This window comes from Nansenia antarctica, assembly GCF_963989245.1.
Source record: "Nansenia antarctica genome assembly, chromosome: 7".
Lineage (NCBI taxonomy): Eukaryota > Metazoa > Chordata > Actinopteri > Argentiniformes > Microstomatidae > Nansenia > Nansenia antarctica.
In genome coordinates, this window is record NC_137677.1 from 527,536 (window position 1) to 553,387 (window position 25,852).

Genomic DNA, 25,852 nt, shown 5'->3' on the forward strand with positions numbered 1-25,852 from the left:
CTACCTCGTCACTGACCCTGCTGGCTGCTGCGTTTCTGTCTGTTGTTTACATACTGATTAGCAAGTGAAAGTTACATTGTAAAACACACAAAAATAAGGTAAAAGCACAGATTTATTCAACAGACACATTTACAAATGTTTATCATACCAAATAGAATACCAAGAAACGTTTTCTTTATCAGACTTTCAGATTAAATTGATTTGTGTAATGTCAAGTAATTCAGTGAGACAGGGTTAAGGTTTGAGTAATGGATATATTGTAAGCAAGTGCATTTCCCTGACAAAATAAACTTTAAAAATGTGCACTTGTGAGAGTTTTTCTATGGTCTATAGATTTCTCCCAGTGGCTGTTTGGTCAGTGACACAGAGGCAGTCAGGAGACTGGACAGGCCAACTAAAGATCTGTCAGTAAAAAATCTGCCAGTATGTGTGTGATCAAAGTCTGGCCTCTCAAAACGAATGCTTGAATGAATGAATGAATGGATGAAACCAGATGATGTCATAATACACAGCTACAGATAAAAAAAACAAAAACGAGCTTGCTTATTTAGAAAACGATATGAAGCAAAATAATTTTATTATAAAGACCTGAGAAATTCTTGACCACCTGACCTGTCACTTTATCAATGTTTAAATCAAAGCTTAGCCTCAAGGCCGCAAGCCACGTGCCTACACACTCCTGGCAGTAAGCAACAGATTTGTGCACTTTTCACTTCACATTTTCTTGTAAATATTGTGACACTTATGGGTCTCCAACTTGTGTATCGGGCTGTGTTGTCCTCGTGGTGCAGGGGGACCAGAACTATAAGCCAAGAATTCCTCAGGTCCATAAATAATTTTGGAGTCAGTAAAAGAGTCTAATGAAAATGCTTTGTTTGTTTATTAAACTCTGTGCTGCACCAGTCAAGCGTATTAACAGACGTGGCTGTCCTCCCTCACAGCAGGGCGTGGGTCCTCCCTCACAGCAGGGCGTGGGTCCTCCCTCACAGCAGGGCGTGGGTCCTCCCTCACAGCAGGGCGTGGGTCCTCCCTCACAGCAGGGCGTGGGTCGTCCCCTGGTCCCTCACAGCAGGGCGTGGGTCGTCCCTCATAGCAGGGCGTGGGTCGTCCCCTGGTCCCTCATAGCAGGGCGTGGGTCCTCCCTCACAGCAGGGCGTGGGTCGTCCCCTGGGGGATGAGGAGATGCTTCCCCAGCGGCTGAGGGGAGAAGGAGCCCTGCTTGTACACCAGCCTTCCCCGGACGATGGTCGCCTGAACCTCCCCTTGCAATGTGAGGCCAAGGTAGGGAGTCAGCTGAGGAGAGAGAGAGAGAGAGAGAGAGAGAGAGACAGAGAGAGAGAGAGAGAGAGAGAGAGAGAGAGAGAGAGGGAGAGAGAGAGAGAGAGAGGGAGAGAGAGAGAGACAGAGAGAGAGAGAGAGAGAGAGAGAGAAAGAGAGAGAGAGAGAGAGAGGGAGAGAGAGAGAAACAGAGAGAGGGAGAGAGAGAGAGAGAAACAGAGAGAGAGAGAGAGAGAGAGAGAGAGGGAGAGAGAGAGAGAGAGAGGGAGAGAGAGAGAGAGAAACAGAGAGAGAGAGAGAGAGAGAATAGGCTATTCTTTATGCTATACTTTCCACAATGTTATGATAAAGCCAATGTTTATGTCACCTTACCTTATTTTTATGATGTATTCCTGTTTCTTTCACCTAGGAAGTGTAACAACAGAAATTACACCTGCATAGTGGCGTTACATTCAAGAATAACATTGTACTCAACCCAACGTAATAATAATAGGATGATAAGACAAGAGAGCAACAAAGAGAACTGATTATAGTTTAGGTTCTGCAGCCAATGAGATCCTGAATCAAAGAATCAATAGAAGAGCCTATAGAGTTAGACATGCTGTCTACCAGCAGATGCTATGTTGTGAGCGACATGTTTGACTCTGTCTGATACTAGCCTCAAACTGTTTCTCTGGGTCCCAGATGACCAAGTCAGCGTCGTGACCAGGGGTAAGGCTCCCCTTCTGGTTGTCAAGGCGACAGAGTTGTGCTGTCCTCTGGCAGAGCAGCCTCGCCACGTCCGGCAGGGTGAAGCCCTTCTTACTGGCCCTGGTCCAGAACAGAGGCAAGCCTGCAGTAACAATGACAGGTGAGAATCACTATATGGATGATGTCATAGCTTGGTTCAGTGGTGTAGTCTAGTGTTTTCTAGTGGGTATGTTGTGATTTTTCCCTCCCAGCCTCATATCGTTCATTTCGGAACGCCAAAAAAATACATCTGCGCTCCCTGTCTAACGTTATATATATATATATAAATTACATGAATGAAAGTGAAAGTTCTGTCACAAAACGTTGTTATGGAAATCCTTGGCCTTTCCTAGTGGGTATACGGCGTAGTCCTGCGTATCACGTAGACTACACCACACTGGCTTGGTTGGATGATCACTGTTTGTCCTGGTGTGAGTGGAGAGACTTTGACCAGACCTTGTACTGTGACTGTCAATAATTACACTGTCTTGTAAACTAGTAACACACCGTGTGTTTACCTCCCTGTGGACTTTGCCCTGTGAGGGAGGTTCACAGAGCAGCACTATGATCAGCAGGAGGGAGGTTAGGGAGACCTGCTGCTATAGAAGTCATATCTTCGAATGTACGTATGAATATAATGTGTATGGAAATGCAAGAACAATCAAAACAATCATAAAAAATGACACCTCCTTTCAGTCTAAGTGCCTATGATGGTCATTAAGCTATAAAATGTGGCATTGCTAATGTACTGTAGAGTACAGAATCTCATAGATAACCAGTCACTGGTTGGGCTGCTGGTCACAGTGGCGGACTCAGGCTGTTTGAAGGGCAGGGGCGAAAAAAGGGCACCTACTGCACAACATGGGACGCCATGGTCAAGTTTAGACCATTGGAAGGGCAGCCAATAGGGCACATCCTCTTATTTTGCCACTCAAAAGGGCACTTTAGTGCAACGTTTTTCAACGGTGGGGGCACATGGTCAAGTTTAGACCATTGGAGGGGCACCAATAGGGCACGTCCTTTCATTTTTGCCACTCAAAAGGGCACTTTAGTGCGACGTTTTTCAACCGTGGGGGCACCAGGAGGGGCGGTCACCCCGCCTGCCCCCCCCCTGAGTCCACCAGTGCTGCTGGATCTTACCAAATTGCAGAGAGGAGATTCCTCCCCAGGCTTGAGTGAAATCCCCGCTGTCCAGTTTCTTCAGGTCGGGGGTGCAGGGCGAGTGGTCCGACACCACCATGTCGATCTGCCCAGCCTTCAGAGCCGACCACAGCTGCTCCTGGTGGGGCAGAAGATGTTTGATACGTTTTAATTGACATCATATGTTCAGGTGTTATTAATAATAAACTGTTAACGATATGATTGACTGACCCCTGTGTGACCCCTTATGTGATACAGAGATGAAAGAGTTTACCCTCTCCTCCTAAACAACCTGTGTCCATAATCATGTCACCTGATTGGCTATTCCTCGGATGGGGGGGCAGCATTTGAACTGGGTGGCCCCTGAAGGGATGTGCTCTGCAGAGAGGCTCAGGTAGTGGTGGGTGGTCTCCACGGTCAGGGGGGCTCCCGCCTGCCTGGCTGCCTGGATCAGCCCTAGCGGCTGGGCAGAGGACAGGTGCACAATGTGGCAGCGTACCCTAAGTGGATAAGAAAGGGATACACTGTACAGTACAGACTAGAGTGGGATCTCTCTAAATGTTATTACTGCTGATGTCTAACCTCTACAAGAGAAAACAATGAGCAGAGAATACAACGTGATTACGGCACTATAATCGTGACGTTAGAATTATAAGGTTCTCCAAAATTGAGTTTTTTACATAATCTGATCCATTAGATGTTTATTAATGCCTGTGTGGTGTTATTTTTTAAATGTTGACATTTTTTAGTTAGTAATTAATAAAATACAAAGGTTCCATCTCACAAAACATAATGGAATGTAAAAACTTTGACGCTCAATATCTCTGAACTGCCCTAAACGGAGATAGAACCTTATAATTCTAAGATCACGTAATGTTGATAGTGGACATGCTGATCTGCTCACTGGTACTGCAGGCAGAGCTCAGTGACAATTCGAATAGCGTCCATCTCCATGACGTCAGGCCTGGACTTCAGGAAGGTGGAGTACTCACAGGGATCTGGAGGGATGTGAGTCCACACATGGCCAAAGTGTGTATAAATACGTATACAGCAATCAACTGAATAATAAATGGTCTAGGCATGTTCCTTATTGTAATTGTAGCGTAACAGTAGTAGTACATTAGTGGCCTGCATGGAAATATGCTTTCATCTTACTTAATCTTTGTAATCCCTAAGTGGCATAACTTCTATTTCAGCAGCTGTCAGCGTTAAAATGATTCTTACCCCCTTCTTCTCCCGATGGCTGGTGGACGTCCCTCTCAGCATGGAACTTCACAGCAGGGGAACAGAGTAAGTATAGCCAATGTTATGTGCATATTTCGTGACGTTAGAATTATAAGGTTCTATCTCCATTTTTGGTCAAAATTGAGTTTTTTACATAATCTGATCCATTAGGTGTTTATTAATGCCTGTGTGGTGTTATTTTTAAAATGTTGACATTTTTTAGTTAGTAATTAATAAAATACAAAGGTTCCATCTCACAAAAACATAATGGAATGTAAAAACTTTGACGCACAATATCTCTGAACTGCCCTAAACGGAGATAGAACCTTATCATTCTAAACGGAGATAGAACCTTATCATTCTAAACGGAGATAGAACCTTCTCATTCTAAACGGAGATAGAACCTTATCATTCTAAACGGAGATAGAACCGTATCATTCTAAACGGAGATAGAACCGTATCATTCTAAGCTCTCGATTTGGTAATATACTTGTATACTGAAAGCTCAGTGAATGTTATGAGGATGTATTTGAGTATCTGAGTTACCAGCAGAACGCTGCCTGTGCCCTGCAGCTGCTTCATGGCCTTGTGCAGATCACCATCGGTCACATGGGGGAACTCGTCCACCCCGCTGTGGATCAGGAAGCACTTGAACCCAGCTACTCCTGCCTGCAGCATGGGCCTCAGCTCCATCTGAGGAGACATAGGGATGAGGGAGGGAGGAGAGAGAGATGGAGGGATGAGGGAGGGAGAGAGAGAGATGAGGGAGGGAGAGAGAGATGGAGGGATGAGGGAGGGGGGGAGAGAGATGGAGAGGAGAGAGAGAGAGATGGAGGGAGAGCGAGATGGAGGGAGAGAGGAGAGAGAGAGAGAGATGGAGGGGGGGGAGATGGAGGGAGAGAGAGAGAGGTGGAGGGAGGGAGAGAGAGATGGAGGGAGAGAGAGATGGAGGGATGAGGGAGGGAGAGATGGAGGGGGAGAGAGAGAGATGGAGAGGAGAGAGAGAGATGGAGGGAGAGAGGAGAGAGAGAGAGATGGAGGGGGAGGGAGATGGAGGGAGAGAGAGAGAGATGGAGGGAGGGGGAGAGAGATGGAGGGAGAGAGAGATGGAGGGATGAGGGAGGGAGAGATGGAGAGAGAGACATAGCATCACTATCAGCACTTGTATCATAAGTGGAAACCACAGGCCCCCTGTCACCACTGTGGTCTGTTTGAGATTGACCAGAGAGCTTGTAAGTGTGTCCAGACATTCCCAACAGTACCTGGTTGTCTGGGATAACGCCTCCCCAGAAGGCCGTGTCCACGAAGCACTGCCCCTCTGCTACCTGCATCTTCTGATGGAAGTTCTCCAGGGTGGTGGTGGGAGGGATGCTGTTGCTGTGGGGAGAGGATGAAGCACCTTTTTAACACACAACATGCCTACATGTAGTCGAATACACTAAGTAAGTATATTGTATTAATTGTTGAAGTAAACAGAGAACAGATAAAACTATGGGGGTATCTACACATTTTGAGACTTCCAAAGGTGTCCTAAAGAAACATGTCTTTGTCTTCCAATCAAACTCCTTCCACATATTACTGTTTCTACCTTTATAATGTTTCCCAATCCCCATCTTCAATTATAACATTTAACTCCAACTCCCATGTTTTTGATGTGTAAGGTGTTGTCTGGTAAATCCCTTAACAGATTATTATAAATATGGGAATGATTCGAGTGGGTATATGGTGCCTAATTATATTGATAAAATATGTTTCAGTATTTGTTGGAGAATTTTTGATCATGTTCCAATCTGTCCACAATGATTTGTGATGTAATGCCTAATCTGGGAATATCTAAACATGTCACACGATGGTGATAGAAATGTCTCCTGGAGACGTCTAGAAGTAGAAAACATTATCACAGAATAATTGGTGAATGATCTTTCGACCTCTGTCCGCCCACTTCTTTGCTGGTTGTCCCCCGTGCCAGACTGAAGACCCAGGGTGATGGAGCATTCCAAACCGTGGCCCCCAGGCTCTGGAATGCTCTGCCCTTGGATCTTAGATCAGCTGGCTCGGTCGAGGTTTTTAAAAAAACAGCTAAAGACTGTTTTGTTTTGACAGGCTTTTGGATAGCCCATAGGGCCTGTCTCTCTGTGTCCTGCTGATGCTGTTGTACACCTGTTGTCTGTTACTTGTTCTTATTTTCACTTGTTTTGCCTGTTTTAACCTGCTGTGGCTTTCGCTCTTGTATTATGTTTTATTGTGTCTTTTTCCGTGTTATGTAAAGCACTTTGTGACCCTTGGTCTGGGAAAGGTGCTGTATAAATACATTTTACTTACTTCTTGAAGGCACTATCAGTTATTGAGGGGAGAAATTCTAGATTCCCATCAATCTGCATAGCTAGAGAGAGGGCAACTGTCCCCCTAAATCTCTTCTCAACTGTCGACCTTTAATGTGCGTTTCACACATATGTTTTGGATTCTCACGTTCTTTTGAGACGGTTGGCTCACGAAAACCAAAGTGGCTAACGGTATTCCTAACAGGTCAGCTTTAAAAGAGTTCTTATGCAATCTGTTTACCCTGCTCCCTCTATCTATGACCCTTAACCTCTGTGTGTGGATTGAGGGTCAGGGTAATGACTCCATATCCTTACAGGGGCATGTCCACGATGGTGGTGACCCCTCCCGCGGCGGCGGCCCGTGTGGCGGTCCAGAAGCCCTCCCACGTGGTCCTCCCTGGCTCATTCACGTGTACGTGGCTGTCCACGATGCCCGGCATCACCACACTGTCACCCACGTCTAACACCTGCCATCACATTAACTCTGAATCAGTGTTATATCACATCCTGATGTTAGAATTATAAGGTTCTATCTCCATTTTTGGTAAAAATTGATTATTTTTACATAATCTGATCCATTAGGTGTTTATTAATGCCTGTGTGGTGTTATTTTTCGAATGTTGACATTCTTGAGTTAGTAATTCATAAAATACAAAGGTTCCATCTCACAAAACATAATGGAATGTAAAAACGTTGACGCTCAATATCTCTGAACTGCCCTAAACGGATATAGAACCTTATCATTCTAAGATCACGATATGTTATGTTATATAAGTTATTACAGTACAGTGAGCGAGTGAGCAATTACGAATTATGACAAACTGCACGGTTTGGTTTCCATGGCAGATTTAGAGTAACACATCTGAATATTTTCTCTCTCTCTCCAACAGGGGGCGTATGTTGTACATGAGACGCAGCCCACTACGCCAATTGATAGTGGGTGAATGTCAGATGATGGGCGGCAGGCCGAGATGCTTTCCCCATTCAGTAATTAATAGATAGATTTGCTCAAGTAGACAATTAAGATATAAGTTTATTCCCATACAGCGCTGGGTGTCCTCTCATCACAGCAGGCACAAGAGACACACAGAATGACACTTTACCGTGGCCCTTATATCCTAGATTTCCGCTGACACAGGAAACAGCTGCACCTTGCCAATCACCGGTCTCTAGTCATACATGTTGTTTACATACTAAAGTTAGAAGCCAGTTTGCCTCTGCTCTTTACCATAACGGGTTGTTCGTTCCGGTCAACAGTTACCTGACTCTCAGTCAGCTGACCGACCGTTCCTAAATATACTGATCTATTGACCCAGGTCCTATGCTGGTCTCTGGTCAAGTTCTCTGAGTCTAAATCTGGCTTCGTTCTAATTACACAGACAAGCCTGTTTGCAGTTTGTGCTGATACAGAGAGTTTGCAGGAAGTGTCAGCACTTTAGATGTTACAACTTGAACATAATTACTGATGATAAAGTATTCAGGGTTTACCTAAGCACAATGTAAAAACACATCCTATCACTACCTCACAGTCAACATCCAGGCCTGCGTCTGGGAGGATGTTGAGGATCTTCCCGTCCTTAATGAGGATGAGGGCAGGGCGGATGTCATCGCCACACAGCACCCTGCTGCTCCTGACCGCCCTGACCGTTGACCCCGGCTCCATTATTCTGTCTTATTCTCTAGTACCAGTATAACAGAGTATAACAGTATAACAGAGAGAGTCCTGACTCTCCTTTTAGGTCTCAGATATGTTGCGTTTCAGTTCAGTGTGCTATGATGCAGGCCCCTCCCCCCCTTGCATAAGATCATGGTTGATAAAGATAAAGAGGTCGTTGACCTCTGCTCCGCACCGACAGTGTAATGATCAGCCCTGTAGGTAGAGGAGCTCAGCTTTGTAAACAGATAAACAGTGAATGAAGTCATCTTGTTCATTATTAGGCATACAAAGGCTATCTGTGTCTATTGTGATCTGTCTATGGTTTTATAGACCCGTGGAGTGAGGGTTGGTGTCCTGGGCTGAGAGGCTGAGAGGGGAGGACGGTGTGCATCTCTTTAAGAGAACACGTCAGCCGGGGCGTGCTGCAACAACTCATTCTACCTATAAATTATTCAGGTCCTAGTGCCTCTAAACTGAGACATGGAGCAAGAGGCAGAACTGGGCTAGTCAGACCAGCACCGTGTCTGTTCCTCCATTCCCTTCCTTATTGTGGTCAACAGCAACTCCAAACCTCCTGCTCTGTTCGACCTCTTCCTCTAGTACAGTATGAAGTCTACTTCTCAATCATGTATGTAGTGAGGAGCCAACCATCTATTAAGCATACAGCAGACAGTTGGAATAAAACACAGTAAGTGTTGTTTACAGATATGACATCATCACTTCACTGTCATCTGTCATTAAATAACCCTCTGTTTGGTGTTTGTGTGGCCATGGGGAGCTGAGTCAATACGCATGTCATTTATTAAATGATATGATGACGGTGTGTACACACACTCGCTACACTGACAGCAGTACAGGTCCACCCAGACCGTGACACGGTGTGTGAGTTAAAGACAGCAGTTGCATCAGATGGAGCAGGGAGAGGAAGAGTGAGTCAGAAAGGGGGGGAGACAGGAGAGATAGGAGAGGAGGAGGAGGAGGGGGAGACAGGAGAGATAGGAGAGGAGGAGGAGGGAGACAGGAGAGGAGGAGAGGAGGAGGAGGGCGTCTGACAGTCACTAGCATGTCTGGATCGAGGCTGTGCAGAGAGCAAGGTCAGAAAACCCAACTGCATTGTGTTTCACCGGGGCTGAAACGTGAGCGCCCCAGCCTGCCCTGCCATGGTAGAACCTTCTAGAGCCGCCAGATAGACAGTCCCCGTCCACTACCTCTATTGTGAGTAAACCTCATTAACAATGGACACTACCCATGGCCCTTTTTCTCTCTCTCTCTCTCTCTACACACACAACATATCATTCATCATCCAACCGTTTAATGTGTGCATGATGTACAAGGTACCAGCCTGTGTGAATGATGTCCAGATCAAGAATATAGATCAAACAATTTACCTTACTGGGAACATTTGACCGAAACACTAAATAGATAGATAATAACTTGATCTTGAAGAACCATAATTAACTCAGTTATGTTACATATCAGATTTCTGAATTAGAATCCAATTATACTACTACCTCTGTGTTTCCAAACAAGACCTTAATTCAACCCCTGGCAAGTCTGAGCCAAAGATGAGTCAAGGAGGAGGGGCAGTGTGCATGTCTTCTATTGAGAGATCATTACAGGATGACTTGCAATGGGATTTAGAGAGATATTTTCTGTCACATTTTGGGAATGGGATGTCATCCTTTAACCCCCAGGTAGTTAACCCTTAACAGAGGGTAAAAGGGCAGCCATTATAGACAATGATTTCATTATAAATCAATGTTAATGATCAATGAGTGTTGCATACTGCAGATGTTATACAGCTGCGTCATTATACGGCTTTATTCATATCAAGCAACACATATATTTATTTGGGGAAAATGTCAGTAATCCATCCATCATTAACCAATCCAAAAACATTGAGGATAAAAAAAAACTATTACATATACATTATTGTAATAATAATAATAATTATTATTATTATTATTATTATTACATAATCATAACATTATAAACCTGAATAACAGTAGTGGTTTGAGGTCAACTGAATAGTCTGGGTGTGTCACACTCAGGACCCTCATATAGACCCTGATATAGACCCTTCTCTTCCCATGAGCTCTGACATACAGCAGTAACTCGGGTTCGGTTATCAAACCTGAGAACATTCCCAGTTCCCATGTCGCTGCACAGAGAGATGCTTTGTTTTTATTGTATCCTCACAGCTTGATATCTAAAGCTTGACCTACAAAGGCTTAATTCACCAGACAGAATAGTGGTGGCTTAAGCTTTCCATTGTCCCTCAAAATAAATGTACCTTTAGTTTTCAGTATTTCTAATTCTCTCTCTTCCTACAGCATGTATATTGTATACTGCAGTTCAGTTAAGCTGCTACAGAAATCAGTTATACCTATTCACAACACAGGTCGAGTGGTTGAGGTTTTGTGTGTGTGCTCCATTCCCCTGAGGATACTAATCTCTCTCTCTCTCTCCTCCCCCTCCCTTCTCTCCCTCTCTCTCCTCCCCCTCCCTCTCTCCCTTCTCTCTCTCTCTCTCCTCCCCCTCCCTCTCTCCCTTCTCTCTCTCTCTCTCTCTCTCTCTCCTCCCCCTCCCTTCTCTCTCTCTCTCCTCCCCCTCCCTCTCTCCCTTCTCTCTCTCTCTCCTCCCCCTCCCTCTCTCCCTTCTCTCTCTCTCTCTCTCTCCTCCCCCTCCCTCTCTCCCTTCTCTTTCTCTCTCTGCTGCATTGATGCCGCTGCCTCCCTGGGTGATGATGTCACTAGCTCAGCGCTGCTCAGCATCCTTGCCCTAGGCAGACAACAGCAGAGCCATTTTGGCTTCTAAGGTTGTCAAACAGGCAAGAAACCGACCGTCACACGGACCAGGCTAAAGCAGGGTGTCTCCTAACCCCTCTACGGTGTTACTTCTACCCGGGGTTGTTCCTTCTGGGTGGAGGGCAGAAGGGAAGCTGCCAGCGGGGCAGAGACAACGCAGGAGGACCAGTCTGTGGAGACAGGAGGAGAGAGGTGGGAGTGGGAGCTGATAGACACAGAGAAGAGCTCAGCAAACAAGCCTGTAAACAGGGACAAGGCTTCACAGACATCACAGAGGTAGGAGGACCACATCTTTGTCCATTGTTCTGGGGATAATGCAGTTTTAATGAGCCGGCGTTTGTTTGTTTGGTGTTGGATGATCTCCTGGGGAAGGGATGGTGGTGGTGTGGGGTGCGGCTATTGAGAAGCTGTCAACAAGTCAGACAATGTCTGGAGGATGGAAATACATACATGGAGGGTTAAATATTGATGTAACAGTATGGCTCTGTGATAACCTGTTTAAATTGTTTGTTTTAATTGTCAGTACAATTTTGTTAGAAGGTTGTGATGAAACGCTCTGTCATTCATGGGCTTGGTACCAGATTAAGACCCGTCGGCAGAGAGATGCGTATCACTAACCAGATGAAGTCACAGCGAATAGCATCATACCTCTAATACATTTATGATGAATTTTAAATAATATTATTATTAATAATAATAATAATAACTTTTTATTTGTATAGCACTTTTCCTGCCTGCAAACGTTGAATGACATTAAAAACGAGGCTGTAGGGAATATCTCATGGGGCGATTTATTATTCATGTTGACGTGGGAGAACATGGGAACATCATCATCATATGACACATTAATAAAACCTGCTACTCTGCTACTACGCAGCCTGGCGACTCTCCTTCGATCGCCAACATGGTAGTAGGGTTAGATCAGGTTAGATCAGGTTAGATAAGGTTAGATCTATATTAGGGTTAGATAAGGTTAGATAAGGTTAGATCTACAGTATCAGGGTTAGATAAGGTTAGATAAGGTTAGATCTACAGTATCAGGGTTAGATAAGGTTAGATAAGGTTAGATCTACATGCTCATGGTATCTGGCCACTGGTTGACAGTAACCACACCAGGTTAATAAGACACGTCGCAGGTAGAGACTGTTGAAGGTAATGTCATCTGGACAAACAAAACATCCCAATCAGCTGTAACTCAGCACACCTGGGCCAGCGGCTGTCCAACTAGTGGCACGTTATGGTTTTATGGTTTTATGAATCATATCAGGTCACGTCAGTGTGATCGCTGACATGTCCAGCAGGACCAGAGGAGTGTATAGAGGAGTGTGTTCACAGGCCAAGGTGACACGGTAGTGAGATGTCAATAATGGTCATGATCATCTAGGCCTGCTCGAACCTATGGCGCAGACTGACTCCCTGGCAACATCCGAGGCTTCCACATGAATTAGAGATGGGGAGGATGGACAATATTTACCCATCAGCAGTGAGCTATGCCTGGTCGTTTGCCCATGTGTGAAACTTGTGAAAATCTGGCTAAATCAAATGTCTACTGTGATACTGTGATACTGTATAGGAGTAGTGATGAAACCTTGTGCGACACGATGGCCTCTTGGTCCCGGGCGGGGCAGCAGAGTGAGTCTTGAGGTGGTCGTGGGTCCAGGGGGAACATGGGACCGGGTGGTCGAGAACGGTCGAGAACTTGTAACTTGAAGGACATATCCTGCCCTGACCTACAAACAAGCAACACTACCTGAAGGCCCATGTTGTGGAAAGCTACTGGGCCTACGTCAAGGTGTGACAGGGCAGTTTTTACACCAAGAAGTTATTGTTTGTAAGATACACAATTATTCTTATGCATATGATGCTATCAAATGGTTTCAACTGATTATACACACAGTGGGCATAACAATTTAAACTCTTTTTAAAGGGGCTATTGAATAGTAGGCTATTCATTGTGTTGGTGCCAGTTTGACAAGGGCCTAAGCAAGAAGGGGAGGGTAAGGTTTATGAGAGAGAGAGAGAGAGAGAGCTCATGTCAGTCCAGAGGTATTAGACATGTTGTGTTGCTCCCTGTTCATTTATTGTTAAACACTATCAAATAAGGTTACAGTGATTCGACCACTTTCAACGATGATTCATTGTCCTTCCAGAAACGCCCTCTTATTTCCTCCACTATGACCATGTGATGATCAGGATATCCAGTAATAATAATGATTATGTTGTTATGTCAATAGGCGTGAATCTCATTCCTAGAAATAAGATGATACCCTATCCTCACCTGCCCTAGCTAAGCTAACTACCTCCTCTGCTAGCTCCTGGATCCCCACAGTAGACGAGCCCTGGGTGTGTGTTTGGTTTCTGTGTTATTAGGCCAGGGTAATCCTGGGAAGCGTGCAGACATTTAGCTGTGCCGGCACTTCCTTTGTTGCTGCTAGGCTAGGTATCCATCTCCACCACGGCGGTAGCTGACCACGCATGGTCTTTTCATGTCACAGCAACACCGTACATCCTCTATTGTGGTGATTGTCTAGACCAAAGATGCTATGATGTGTTCCTACAAACATATTTAGTATGCTTCATTTAATGTTGTTTAAGGCTGATACGCCATCTCTCTCTCTGACCTCTGCTTGGGCTTTGAACAATCTGCAGAGTCATCTCCCCTCAACCAGATTATAGATCTGAGAGGGTCTCTGAGGGATAGGTTCGGTTGCCATAGTAATGACGGAGGGAGTCTACTACTACAGCTATCTTATCCTCAACCTAAGTTGCCGCTAATGTGATTTATGAGTTCCGTTTTTAAAAAAGGCGTCTTCAATATCAATCAATCAATATTAGCCAATCGATATCAACCAATCGATATCCCTCCTTGTGTTTATCTTGATGGTAATCCATGACGACACTGGAATGTTATTGTCAGTATTAGGGCACTAAAAACAGTGACAGTGATGTTATTATTAGTCATAACGTCATCAGTTATAGGAATGTTGATCCTCACTTTCCTCCCTTTGTGGGGCGGCTGTGTCTCAGGAGGTAGAGCCGCCGTCTAATGATCACAAGGTTGGCAGATCGGCGGTTCGAGCCCCGGCTGGCCACATGTCGAAGTGTCCTTGGGCAAGACACTGAACCCCAAAATTGCTCCCAGTGAGCGGGGCCGGCCGGCGCCTTGCATGGCAGCTTGGCCGCCATTGGTGTGTGAATGTGTGTGTGAACGGGTGAATGAGAGGCCGTTGTAAAGCGCTTTGGAGCAGCTTTGGAGCAGCAAAGAAGGCGCTATATAAGTGCAGTCCATTTACCATTTACTCTCTCTTGCAGGTCCTGCAGCATTAGAGAAGGCACTCCGGGTGCTCGGCAGGCGGCACCATGGCAGGGGCCTCTGTGAAGGTGGCGGTGCGAGTCCGCCCTTTCAACTCCAGAGAGACGGGGAAGGACAGCAAATGCATCATCCAGATGACGGGGAACACCACAAGTGAGTATTCGAACAAACCCCGTCTCTCCATCTGTGTTGATGCTGTTTTATTCTACCCAGATACAGGGTTCAGCAGATATCATCTTATGGAAAACTAAATCACTGGGGCGGCCATTTTGTTACTGGACTGGACTGTCGAGGAGCAGATGTGACACGACGTTCATTTAGGGGCGGTCACTAAGTTAACGTTGCAGAATTGAATAATGTGATTTTGACATGGATGTTTTTGCTGTGTCGGTTGGTGTTGAAACTGATTAGATTTGTTGGTTTCTTTGTTATTGAATTAAGAACTAAGAACATAATTGATTAGTAGCCTGCCACCAATGTAAACTAGACTGTTGACGACAATCGAAACAGTTCATGTCCATGCTGGTATGTGTACGTCTGCCATACCATTGTGAAATAATTACAAAACTAGTGCTGGTATCTTGTGGAGTCCCCTGTGCTCCTTGGGATGCCAGGCTCTGGAGAGGACGTTAGCCAGGAGGAGACTGGAGAGAGATGTGATATCCAGTCTGTTCAGCAAGGTAAAGCCGTGTGTTAATAATAGATGAGGCGTCTTAAAATATTTACGGTTTGGCCTAATTTAGCCGTCCCCTCCTTCTTCATGTCATGGGTGACTAAGGAAAACAACTTGGTTGCCTTTTTTCCAGCAGTCATTGTTGTTGACATACAGTTGCTATAGGTGTTGTGTGTTTTTAACGTGGTTTCATGTTCCTTACACTTCATAGCGCTATGCTAAGATCTTTAATGAGGTCTTTCATATGAGTAATTGCTAATCTTTTTTTTTAAGTATTTTTTTCTGAGTGGGGCAGTCCCACTCATATTTTTTCATTTTATTGACAGATACAGTAGAGATTTAGACAGGAAGGATGGGTGAGAGAGAGAGGAGGGATGACATGCAGGATATGTCCCCGGCCGGAATCGAACCTGCGGTTACATGGTCAACGCTTAACCCGCTACGCCACCTAAGTGCCCCAGTAATTGCTAATATTAACTTAACTGTAACTTTTGTCTCCTCAAATGACCCCTGTTTATCCATACCAGCAGTATAAAACATACCTTGCTTATAAATGTCTCCAACTAGTTATTTTTGATTGAGCTTCTTCTAGCTGAGGGAAATTCTGCGCTCCTGTGAATGATTTTGTCCCACAATCCTTTGCTCTCATCACAGAGTGGTTTCACTGCCCTGGCATATGGCTCTGTCCTCCGTCACGATGAAGGGACTGATGCCCACAGCCTCGCCAGAGAACACTGGCACCTGCAGTGATGTAATCTTAGCTCTGTGCCCATCCCCTGGGCAGGCTTGACATTGTGGGAAACCTTTGGAATTTGGAATGTGGAATGTCCTTACAGGCTTCTGTTTTAGAATCCATCTAATCTGAATAACCCACATCTATGATTACTGACTGGTTAATCTTACTCATTATTCTTGCTTATGCTGCTAGAATGCCAGATACCATAGATGGTGTCCTCTTACAGTGTTCCCTAGAGGGCTCCCAAACACCTCAGAGAGTTCATCATTGCTTTTATTGTTACGGTGTTGTAAATGTTGTCTAGGTGCTAGCATATCTAGGGGCTAGCATGTCTAGGTGCTAGCATGTCTAGAGGCTAGCATACCATGTTCAGGCTGGGCAGGGAGGACACAGTAGACCTGCAGTACAACACGATACTGAGTTCGGTTCAGTGGAGTTGTCGGGCCAGTGGGGCTCATAACATCATAACGCCAGATTACCTGCTGGAAGATTGTGTTCGCTGTGTCAGCGGCGTTTCAGAGCCGTCTCAAAGACAACCTCTACCTGCCCTGGATTTAGCTGTGCAGTCGCAGCTATTTTAGTGTTTAGCTACGCCGTGACAGCAACGTTACATTCTCCCAGACATCCTCTCAGTCTCAGAGGACCAGGCTGCATTCATGTTTGATGCCAGGCCTTGGCCTCCTCGCACACAAACCCAATGACACTCTCTGAGGCAGCGCTGCTTCTCCCTGCCACACAGAGTCAATAGCTCTGGCTTGGGAAGTGGCGGGGTCTGTATGGAGGCCGGATGATGTCATTAAACAACCCGCTGGTGGGGTAGCAGTGTCTGGAGGGGGGCCAGGGCCAGGGGAGGGGGGGGCAGGCAGGGGCAGGGTGTAAATGGACCGTTGTTTGTGGTAGTCTGGGCCAGGGGAAGGAAGGAGAGCCGGGGGGGCTTTCATGCGTCCCCCCCCCCCTCTGCTTTGTGCCAGAGACGGTCAATAGGCTCGTTCCCACAAAGCAGAAGAATGGCGGCGGTCTGAGTGAGTGACGGGCCTGGCCGCAGAGATCCACCCTGCCAGGCTGCCAGGCCTGATTAGGGTGCAGGAGACGAGAGACGGACTTGAAGGATTAATCATCATGAACCTCGGCTCTCTGTGGGGAGCAAACCAGTGGAAGGGCGTCGAGGGGTGTCAATACTTATTTTGTTGGAAGGAGCTAACACTAGTTAGCTTGGAAACGCAATTATTTCAGTGATGAACTTCATTCATCATTACATATTGGTAACACTTTATGTTAAAGTTGCCTTTATAAAGAGATTATAAGTATGTTCTTGATTGTGTCTAAGTCATTAGATGTTTCTGTGATCACATTTCTATTTAATCTGATTATAATGGAAACACACAAACAATAACATCACAGAAATAAAACGAACAAACAAAGATATGACATAAAAACAGCCCCCCACCCTTCACCCCCCCCCCAAAGAGAGGAGCAACCACCTCCATCACTCCCACCGCCTCCCCCCATCCCACCTTCCCCCACAGCCCCCCCATCCCTCCCTCCCCCCACCTCTCTTTCACTGCAGAGCGTACCCCCCTGGTTTGGGCTCTCCTCCAGCCTCTCTGTCAGGGGTGTGACATCCCCGCTGTGAGACCTGCTGACGCACCACAATCCCTCTGCCTATTGACCGCGGCAGCTCACCCGTGACTGTCTGACGACCAGCACCACCCAGAGTCACACCAGAGAGTCAGGCTGATAGAGTCACAGAGAGTCAGGCTGATAGAGTCACAGAGTCAGGCTGATAGAGTCACAGAGTCAGACTGATAGAGTCACAGAGAGTCAGGCTGATAGAGTCACAGAGTCAGACTGATAGAGTCACAGAGTCAGACTGATAGAGTCACAGAGTCAGACTGATAGAGTCACAGAGTCAGGCTGATAGAGTCACAGACAGAGTCAGACTGATAGAGTCACAGCAGAGTCAGACTGATAGAGTCACAGACAGAGTCAGGCTGATAGAGTCACAGAGTCAGACTGATAGAGTCACAGAGTCAGACTGATAGAGTCACAGAGTCAGACTGATAGAGTCACAGAGTCAGGCTGATAGAGTCACAGACAGAGTCAGACTGATAGAGTCACAGACAGAGTCAGGCTGATAGAGTCACAGAGTCAGACTGATAGACAACAGTCAGTGGCCATAAGAGGTGGGCTGTGCTGTAAAATACAGTATGCAGCACGTCACTTGAAACATGCAAGTGGTGTCTAAGAAAGACTGCGGTGTAGCAGGAGCGTCCGATTCACACTGTCACCTCACGAATAGGAAACATAGAGCTCTGAGATATGATGATGGGGGGATGTTGGCATAAGGTAGCAGCTCTGGTAGAGCTTCTCTGCAGTGTGAGAGAGAGGGAGAGAGGGAGAGAGGGAGGGAGGAGGACATCCTGTCAACAACCAGACAGTAAAGAGCAGAGAGTGCTCTCTTCTGTCTGACTCTTAATTAGTTTTTATGACGACCTGGCTAATGAAGTTTGCCCGGTCAACGCCGGCCTGGTGACATCCATAAACCTGTAATTACCTGAGGTTCCGTCATAAACGCATGGGCACACACACACACACACACACACACACACACACACCACACAAACACACACACACACACACACACACACACACACACACACAAACACACACACATAAACGGATGGGCACACACACACACACACACACACACACACAAACACACACACACACACACACACACACACACACACACACACACATAAAAGGATGGGCACACACACACACACACACACACACAGAGTACAGTGACCTTTTCTTTTAAGGGGAGTCTGTTGGAGATTAGAGACTGTGCCTCTCTACGGGCCTCTGTGGGGTCGGCCTCACACACGTAAGCAGCAGCACTTAGACCAACGTCAGCCACGGGGCTGAATGTGATTAAACAGCCCCGCCCTGCCTGGTCCTCCTGTAGGCCTCATCCACTCCGCTGATGGCGGAGGCTGATGTAATTGCTGTGGCTGAGAGCAGAGCACTTCTCTTTACCAGGGGGGGTTTATAAGGTCTGAATCACAGATCAGATCAGTCAGGGAGGAGAGACAATGGAACAAGCAACTGTCACAGAGGATGAGGGTCTAGCCTAGACCGTCTGGGTCATGTGATATTGTATATGAGGTCATATGATGTTGTATATGTATCTCTGTGGAGACGTTTGAGGAGTAATCCAAAGTTCCTCTCCATGGAAGCTGTGATGTGATTTAACCAACGTTACTGTGTCATAAAGGAGTCCAGATTCTGGGCGGAGCTACACCTAGCAGATGCCACTACGCTGTGATTACACGTCACTGTACTGTACTGTCTGTGATTACAGATTCATGATTACAGATTCATGATTACAGATTCAAACTGAATTGTCGCTGGTGCTCCTCTGGGTCAGCTGCTTCTCCCAGGCCCCTCCCAATGTCCACAAAGGAAACATGCAACAGACATGCAACACACATGCAACATGCAACAGACATGCAACATGCAACAGACTTGCAACAGACATGCAACATGCAACAGACATGCAACATGCAACAGACTTGCAACAGACATGCAACATGCAACAGACATGCAACATGCAACAGACATGCAACAGACATGCAACAGACATGCAACAGACATGCAACAGACATGAAACAGACAGCACTTGAATGTCGTCTACACACTCCCTTCATATGTAGTCTACACACTCCACTCCACAACTCTACTCTGCTAAACCATGTCCTGGTTCCAGGGTCACAATGTTCTCACTTTCATCTGTCACTTCTTATGTGGATTAAAGGGCTGTATGGAAAAGGTGTGACATACATACATACATACATACATACATACATAGCCTACATGTGGAGTGTACTGCGGGTATTGAACCCTCAACCTTGCCGTTGCTTGCGCCGTTCTCTCCTAACTGAGTCACACAGGACTGTTAGTTTGAATTCACAATGACAACCACAAACTGATGAATGTTCCCGTTCTCTGAGAGAGATTATGAAAGATGATGGGCCATGAATAATGATAATGTTAGCTCCTTGTGCTGTGGAAGTCTGTTATTATAGATTATGACACTGAGAATCACGCTGAGCTGGGTGCCTCCACACTGCCTCAAGGTGGGAAGGAGGTCAGTGGGCTGAAACACAGCAGGAGAGCAGCAGGGTAGCATGACTCCGACTCTGACCATTATGACTCTGACCATTAAGGCCAGTGGATGGATGGATATAGTAGGCTATAGTATATAGTATGGATATAGTAGCTATATGCACCTCCCCCAAGGCGGAGCAGTTTTACATCCAGCAGTGATGTCATGCAGTCCTCAGTCTACATCATGTTATATATCCATAAGATATGGAAGATATAACTTGGAAAAAGACCTGCTTATATTAGTCTTTATAAAACCCTGCCAGACTCACAACAAGACATGTGAACTTGTGAAGGTGTGCTGACCGCTCTATCATCAGTGGGTGTCTGCTGTACTGGCTGAGCAAAGGTTCAAGGGTCAAAGGTTCAACCCTAACCCTAAAATAGCCCAGATGTGGGGTCAGGATTAGTGGGGGGCTGACAGACTGGTTGGGGGGTCGGTTGGTTTATTTATTGACTGACTGGGTTAGACTGATCGATGAACTGATGAACTTTTTATTGTTGTTAGCCTTTGATACAACACAAGAGATACAAAATGGTTGGTTGTAAGATGGAATGAAGATAGAAGGGTCCAGTTTCTGATGACTGACCCTGTGCTGCTGTCCCCATTGACGTGTTGAACAGTGGCTGAGCTCATTGGGGAGAGACGACTCTATGGTGGCATCATGTGTTTCCCTCTGTTACATGTTACATTACATGCGTGTGTGTGTGCCTGCGTGCGTGCCTGCGTATGTGCGTGCATAATCATATTACGCCAAACTACCATCCTTGCGATCATTAGCCGCCGGCTCTACCTCCTGAGCCACAGCCACCCTTAACGCAAGTGTGTGTGTGTGTGTGTGTGTGTGTGTGTGTGTGTGTGCGTGTGCGTGTGCGTGTGTGTGTAGGTCTATGGTGTTCATACTTGGCTTCTTTCCCATCAGAGTGAGAGACAGTTACAGTACATCATCATCATGCCTAATCTTGTAAGTGAGGTCTCATGTGTTTGTATGAAACTCTACACCCCCCACACCCGAGCCACACTGGCCTACATTCACCCATCTGAAACTCTGTATCTAACAGGGGGAAACGCCGCTGCTCGTCCTCACTTAGGAGCTACTTAGCCCCTGGCTTTCTTCTTCTTTTATCGACCTCTTCTCTCACTTGCAGACAAAATGGTGTCTGGAACACTGGGAGGAAGGGAGAGGCTGTGTTCTTATAAAGTAGCACGATGGCTACCTAACCTAAGAGCTGTGAAGAGCCATATCATGTCTACCAAGGCATTAATTATTCATTGAAATACACTTTTTACTGTAGTGATTGTGAAGGTAGCCCAACCTGCTACTGTCTGTGTGCCTAAAATGTATTCTAGTTGAGAGGCACTTGGATCTGGGTAGCATGTGGACGCTACGGCTACAGCTTAGTAAATCTGTCTGTCTGTCTGCCGGGAACAGGAACCCTGCACAGGAAGTGCTGTTGATTTATTAAAAGTCCCCAGGGAGATGAGAGTCACCCCTGCCTGATGAAGGATATCATTTTACATGATTGATCCAACTGCTCTTCTGACTCTCCCCCCTCTTTAGTGCTCGTAGAACAGCTCACAGAGAGAAAATCTGAGACGTTGAGATATCATCCATTTAGTTTGTGTGGTAGTTTGTGTTCATACAGTATTTGTCCTAGATGTCTTTTTTACAAGGTTGGGGTACTTGGGGTGTTAGTTGTCTGTGTGCTGGGTTCCCAGCATGTGTGTGTGTGTGTAGATCTGCATGTCTTCAGCTAGAGGTGATACTAACCTCACCAGTTCTGCATTGGGCCAGCTAGCTGCTGTAACTCCTCCTGGTCTAGGAGACTGAGATACAGGCCTACAGTACACACACAAGCCTACACACATGGCCTACACACAGGCCTACAGTACACACAGCACCTGCCTGCTTCCTTAAGGGCACATGGTTCAATCTATTGTAGCAAGCCCTCGCCTGGACCGGCGTCAACACACCGGGGTGGCTGTGGCGCAGGAGGTAGAGTCACTGTCTAATGATCACAAGGTCGGCAGATCGGTGGTTCGAGCCCCGGCTGGCCACATGTCAAAGTGTCCTTGGGCAAGACACTGAACCCCTAAATTGCTCCCAGTGAACGGGCCAGCGCCTTGCATAGCAGCTTGCCGCCATTGGTGTGTGAATGTGTGTGTGAATGGGTGAATGAGAGGCCGTTGTAAAGCGCTTTGGAGCAGCAAAAAAGGCGCTATATAAGTGCAGTCTGTTTACCATTTACCCCCAGCTAGAGAACAGCCAAGGCAGAGAATCCTGTCAGCCACATGGAGCATTTATTGGTTGAAATAACAGTTCAGGTCCAACTGACAACCTCCCTCCTCTGGAGGAGGAAGAAAGGCTAACCACAAAATAGGTTTTGTTAAAATAGTAAAACACAACACAGGTACCTCCTCCCCTCGGAGGGAGAAACAGAAGGATATATTCCAACACTTTAGTTTAGAGTGTCCCACTCTGGGCAGGGTGCAGTGGGAGGCGAGGGATGCAGGTACCCCTCCTATCTGGATCTAGGGTTAGGGTTAGGACACGCCGTTCTCGGGCTCCGTCTCTCGTGTGTCGGTACTGACGACTCGTTCCCGTCTCGCGTCTGCTGGTTCCGGTGCCCCTTTCTAGCCCGCTCCTCCAACCCACCCAGGTGGCTGAGTCAGGCTGGTCGGGTTCTTAGTCGGGTTCTTAGTCGCCCTGTTGTCGGGCCGAGGCGAGGGGAATGCTGCTCTATCTGTATAAACATTGGATTGTTGTGTCTTATATACAGACATACTGTGTGTGTGTGTGTGTGTGTCTGTGTGTGAACGCAGTGGGATTTGGTATTCTATTCAATATGTCATTACACCTTAATTTACATTTGCATTTCACTAAGGTAGGGAGCTAAAATGTGACTAAATGAGGTCATTTCACAGGGTTAGATAGGCTAATTGTTTTGTGAACGATTGGTGTTTTGAGTACTGCTCTGCAGTTTTTGGTTTAGCATCTGTAGTACCAACGGCTCTATGGGGGATATGAATGACTCATGAAAGTCATCCATGACGTCACGTCAGAGGAGATGGAATTGACAGGAAATGATGTCTGCCAAAGACAGAGGCAGTGATGACAATGCATGAGTCACTTGATTCTTTCTGTGAATCAATTAGCTTAAGAGAGAAGCTTGATGACCTTATGTGACTTAAAGATGATGTCATGAAGAGAATCCATGAGTTTCTTTGTTACATAGTACAGATTCTCCTGGGCCTTACTGGAACCAGAAGCCCTGTGTGAAGGCACTACTATAGAAGTAGAGCAGTGTTCTCAGATAGACCCCCACCTCCTCCTTCACCTCCCCCCTCCTCCCTCCCCCTCACACATCAATCTAACACCCGTCATGTAACAGGAGTAGTAAGTGGTGTTAACCTCTTCCCCTGACCCTCCCTTGCCTAGTCAAATGATTGATAGTGCAATGAAAGAGCTCAATGAAAATTATGGTTTTACCTGGATGGTAGGGTATGGTAGGGGTGGAACGGTTCAGAAATGTTTTTGTTCGGTACGTACCTGGGTTTTTAAGTCATGGTTCGTTATAGCAGGATAAAAATTATCAAACAAATTTTTTTTTTAATGTTTGATCATTTTTATCCTGCTATAACGAACCATGACTTAAAAACCCAGGTACGTACCGAACAAAAACATTTCTGAACCGTTCCACCCCTACCATCCAGGTAAAACCATAATTTTCATTGAGCTCTTTCATTGCACTATCAATCATCTGACTAGGCAAGGGAGGGTCAGGGGAAGAGGTTAACACCACTTACTACTCCTGTTACATGACGGTTGTCAGATTGATGTGTGAGGGTGAGGGAGGAGGGGGGAGGTGAGGGAGGAGGTGGAGGTGGAGGTGAAGGAGGAGGTGGAGGTGAAGGAGGAGGTGGGGTAGTATCTGAGAACACTGGTCTACTTCTATAGTAGTGCCTTTTTTTTATTTTATAAACAGGTTTACTGAACAAACAGTGGGTCTTTCTTAAATAAAAAATAAACCTACTAATAAAAAAGTCAAATTTACTGAAAAAGTAAACAGTGCAAAATTGTTTGTTATTGCTTTGGCCCGGTCTGAATTGTTAGCGAGTGGTTGCTTAAACGCCATGGGCAGCTGGGTTTGCATTTCACTCTGTTTTCTTGCATGAGCAGGTTTGACGTATTACCTGACTGCAGTTGAACAATGGCGGCTTAGCTGTGGTCTGATCCACCTGCCTTTGTCCATCGTCATTGTAGGTGAACTTCAAGCTGTAGTTTAACTGTGTTCGCCATGACGACTGGTAACGTGCGCATGCGTACTGGCTGAGGGTGCGTTTGTAAATACGCTCTGGAAATCTGATCAGTGCTCATGGAATGCCTCTAGTCCAATCAAATTACTTGCTCTATGACATTGAACCAAGTGTGTACTCCAGGGCTCTCAGAGCTAATTTACGAACGCACCACCTGAGATTACTTCAAAACAGTTGTGCATGTGCAGAGAAAGCTGCATTAGTTCAGTTTACACGCGAACCGAACGACCTGGGCCGAAGATTTTCGGCATACAACCTTAATATACACAGTACAGAAATGGTATCTCTTTCACAATGTCATTGAGATACAGACCATCATCTGATCATTATAAAGAATTAAAATGATGTTTCGGTGGTAGAAGTGAAAGTGTCGTCAGTTGACAACGCCTTTTCTCTGGCTGTACGTCAAACTTGCTCACTCATTTGAGACGGCATCACCTGGATGTGAACACATCACATCCCTAACCCTAACCCTGAACATCACAGGTACAAGACAACCCAGCTCCCCCTGGCATGTAAGCAGCCTCTTGCTAACAGTTCAGACCAGGCCAAAGCAATAACAAACTCCATGGGTGTTTTTAAAGCAGCGGATATGCGACCATACTCTGTTGTGGAGTGGAGATCACAGGTTTTAAACACATGTTGAAAGTAATCAAGCCACGTTACATACTTCCCTCTTGTCCACATTTCAGCCAGCAGATCAAACCAGCCCTTTATAAACAAGCACGTCTATAATAACCAGCCCTTTATAAACAAGCACAAGTCATTTTTCGTTTTCAAGTCATTATTATTATATATATATATATTTTTATATGGTGTGAAGAACTTCTTTTATTTTTTGAGTGCAGACCCACACACATGTTTTCATTTTATTGGACAGACACAGTGAAGACAGACAGGAAAGTAAGGAGAAGAAGGGAGAGAGGGCATGTCAGCAGGGCATGGACCGGATTCGAACCCATGCCGACATGGGCATATGTGTGTAACTGTAGACCGTGGTGCTAGACCACTGGACCACCCCAGGCCACAAGTAATTTCTTTTTAATACTTTTTATTTTCTTTCTTGCGTCCCTCTCCCCTAATCTAATCACTGGAGGGACCAGCTCCTAGGCCCGTGTGTTGACAGTCTCCATCTTTGGGCTGTCCAGTAGTTCAGGTCTCCAGAGGCGAGTCTGTAAGGTTCTCATATGGGTGAGGTGACCCAGACCTTCCTGCCTCCCCCAGGCTCACTGTGACACCGACCCAGAGCAGATATCCAGTTCCACACTGGCAGCCATCTCACACTCACACTCACCCCCTGTCCTCTGTCCTGTCTGTCCTCTGTCCTGTCTTTCAGCCATCCTCAACCCCAAGCAGCCCAAAGAAAACAAGAGCTTCAACTTTGATTACTCCTACTGGTCACACACCTCTGTAAGTACCTCTGACTACTCCTGCTGCTAGCACCACTACCCCTCCTCTCTGGTATGGTGGGTCACGGTAAACCTTTATG

General features: G+C 46.1%; 2 protein-coding genes across 3 annotated transcripts in view; one reads left to right on the plus strand and one right to left on the minus strand.

Annotated features, from left to right (window-relative positions):
- Positions 1-94: 94 nt before the first annotated feature.
- On the minus strand, positions 95-8,448 carry LOC308162318 (allantoinase, mitochondrial). 2 transcript variants are annotated; one of them, XM_080536475.1, is made up of 11 exons: positions 8,215-8,448; positions 7,008-7,159; positions 5,634-5,748; positions 4,918-5,064; positions 4,372-4,417; positions 4,052-4,145; positions 3,461-3,647; positions 3,148-3,286; positions 1,938-2,110; positions 1,651-1,683; positions 95-1,293 (listed from the first exon to the last, which is right to left on the minus strand). In XM_080536475.1, exons 1-11 carry the CDS (start codon positions 8,353-8,355, stop codon positions 1,144-1,146), a joined length of 1,377 nt encoding a protein of 458 aa, XP_080392601.1. In that variant the 5' UTR covers positions 8,356-8,448; the 3' UTR covers positions 95-1,143. The 2 variants fall into 2 exon arrangements, with proteins under 2 accessions (XP_080392601.1, XP_080392600.1); XM_080536474.1 differs by having other exon boundaries at positions 8,212-8,448.
- A 6,068-nt stretch (positions 8,449-14,516) lies between these two features.
- The window catches only part of kif1aa (kinesin family member 1Aa), a gene marked incomplete at its 5' end in the record, with an annotated part of 52,555 nt that continues 41,219 nt past the window's right edge, over positions 14,517-25,852 (plus strand). The window contains 2 exons of the mRNA XM_080535550.1: positions 14,517-14,622; positions 25,700-25,773. Of these exons, the coding sequence (XP_080391676.1) occupies positions 14,517-14,622; positions 25,700-25,773 (180 nt within the window). The remainder of the gene's footprint in view (positions 14,623-25,699; positions 25,774-25,852) is intronic.

What these genes read in the sequence shown, in the direction of transcription:
- LOC308162318 (XM_080536474.1), bottom strand. Translation starts at nt 8,355, where the DNA reads ATGGAGCCGGGGTCAACGGTCAGGGCGGTCAGGAGCAGCAGGGTGCTG. An exon ending in ACCATCGTGGACATGCCCCT is followed by an intron (nt 5,749 to 7,007) that starts GTAAGGATATGG and finishes CTCTCCCCACAG; the next exon opens with CAACAGCATCCCTCCCACCA. An exon ending in AATCTCCTCTCTGCAATTTG is followed by an intron (nt 2,111 to 3,147) that starts GTAAGATCCAGC and finishes TTGTTACTGCAG; the next exon opens with GCTTGCCTCTGTTCTGGACC.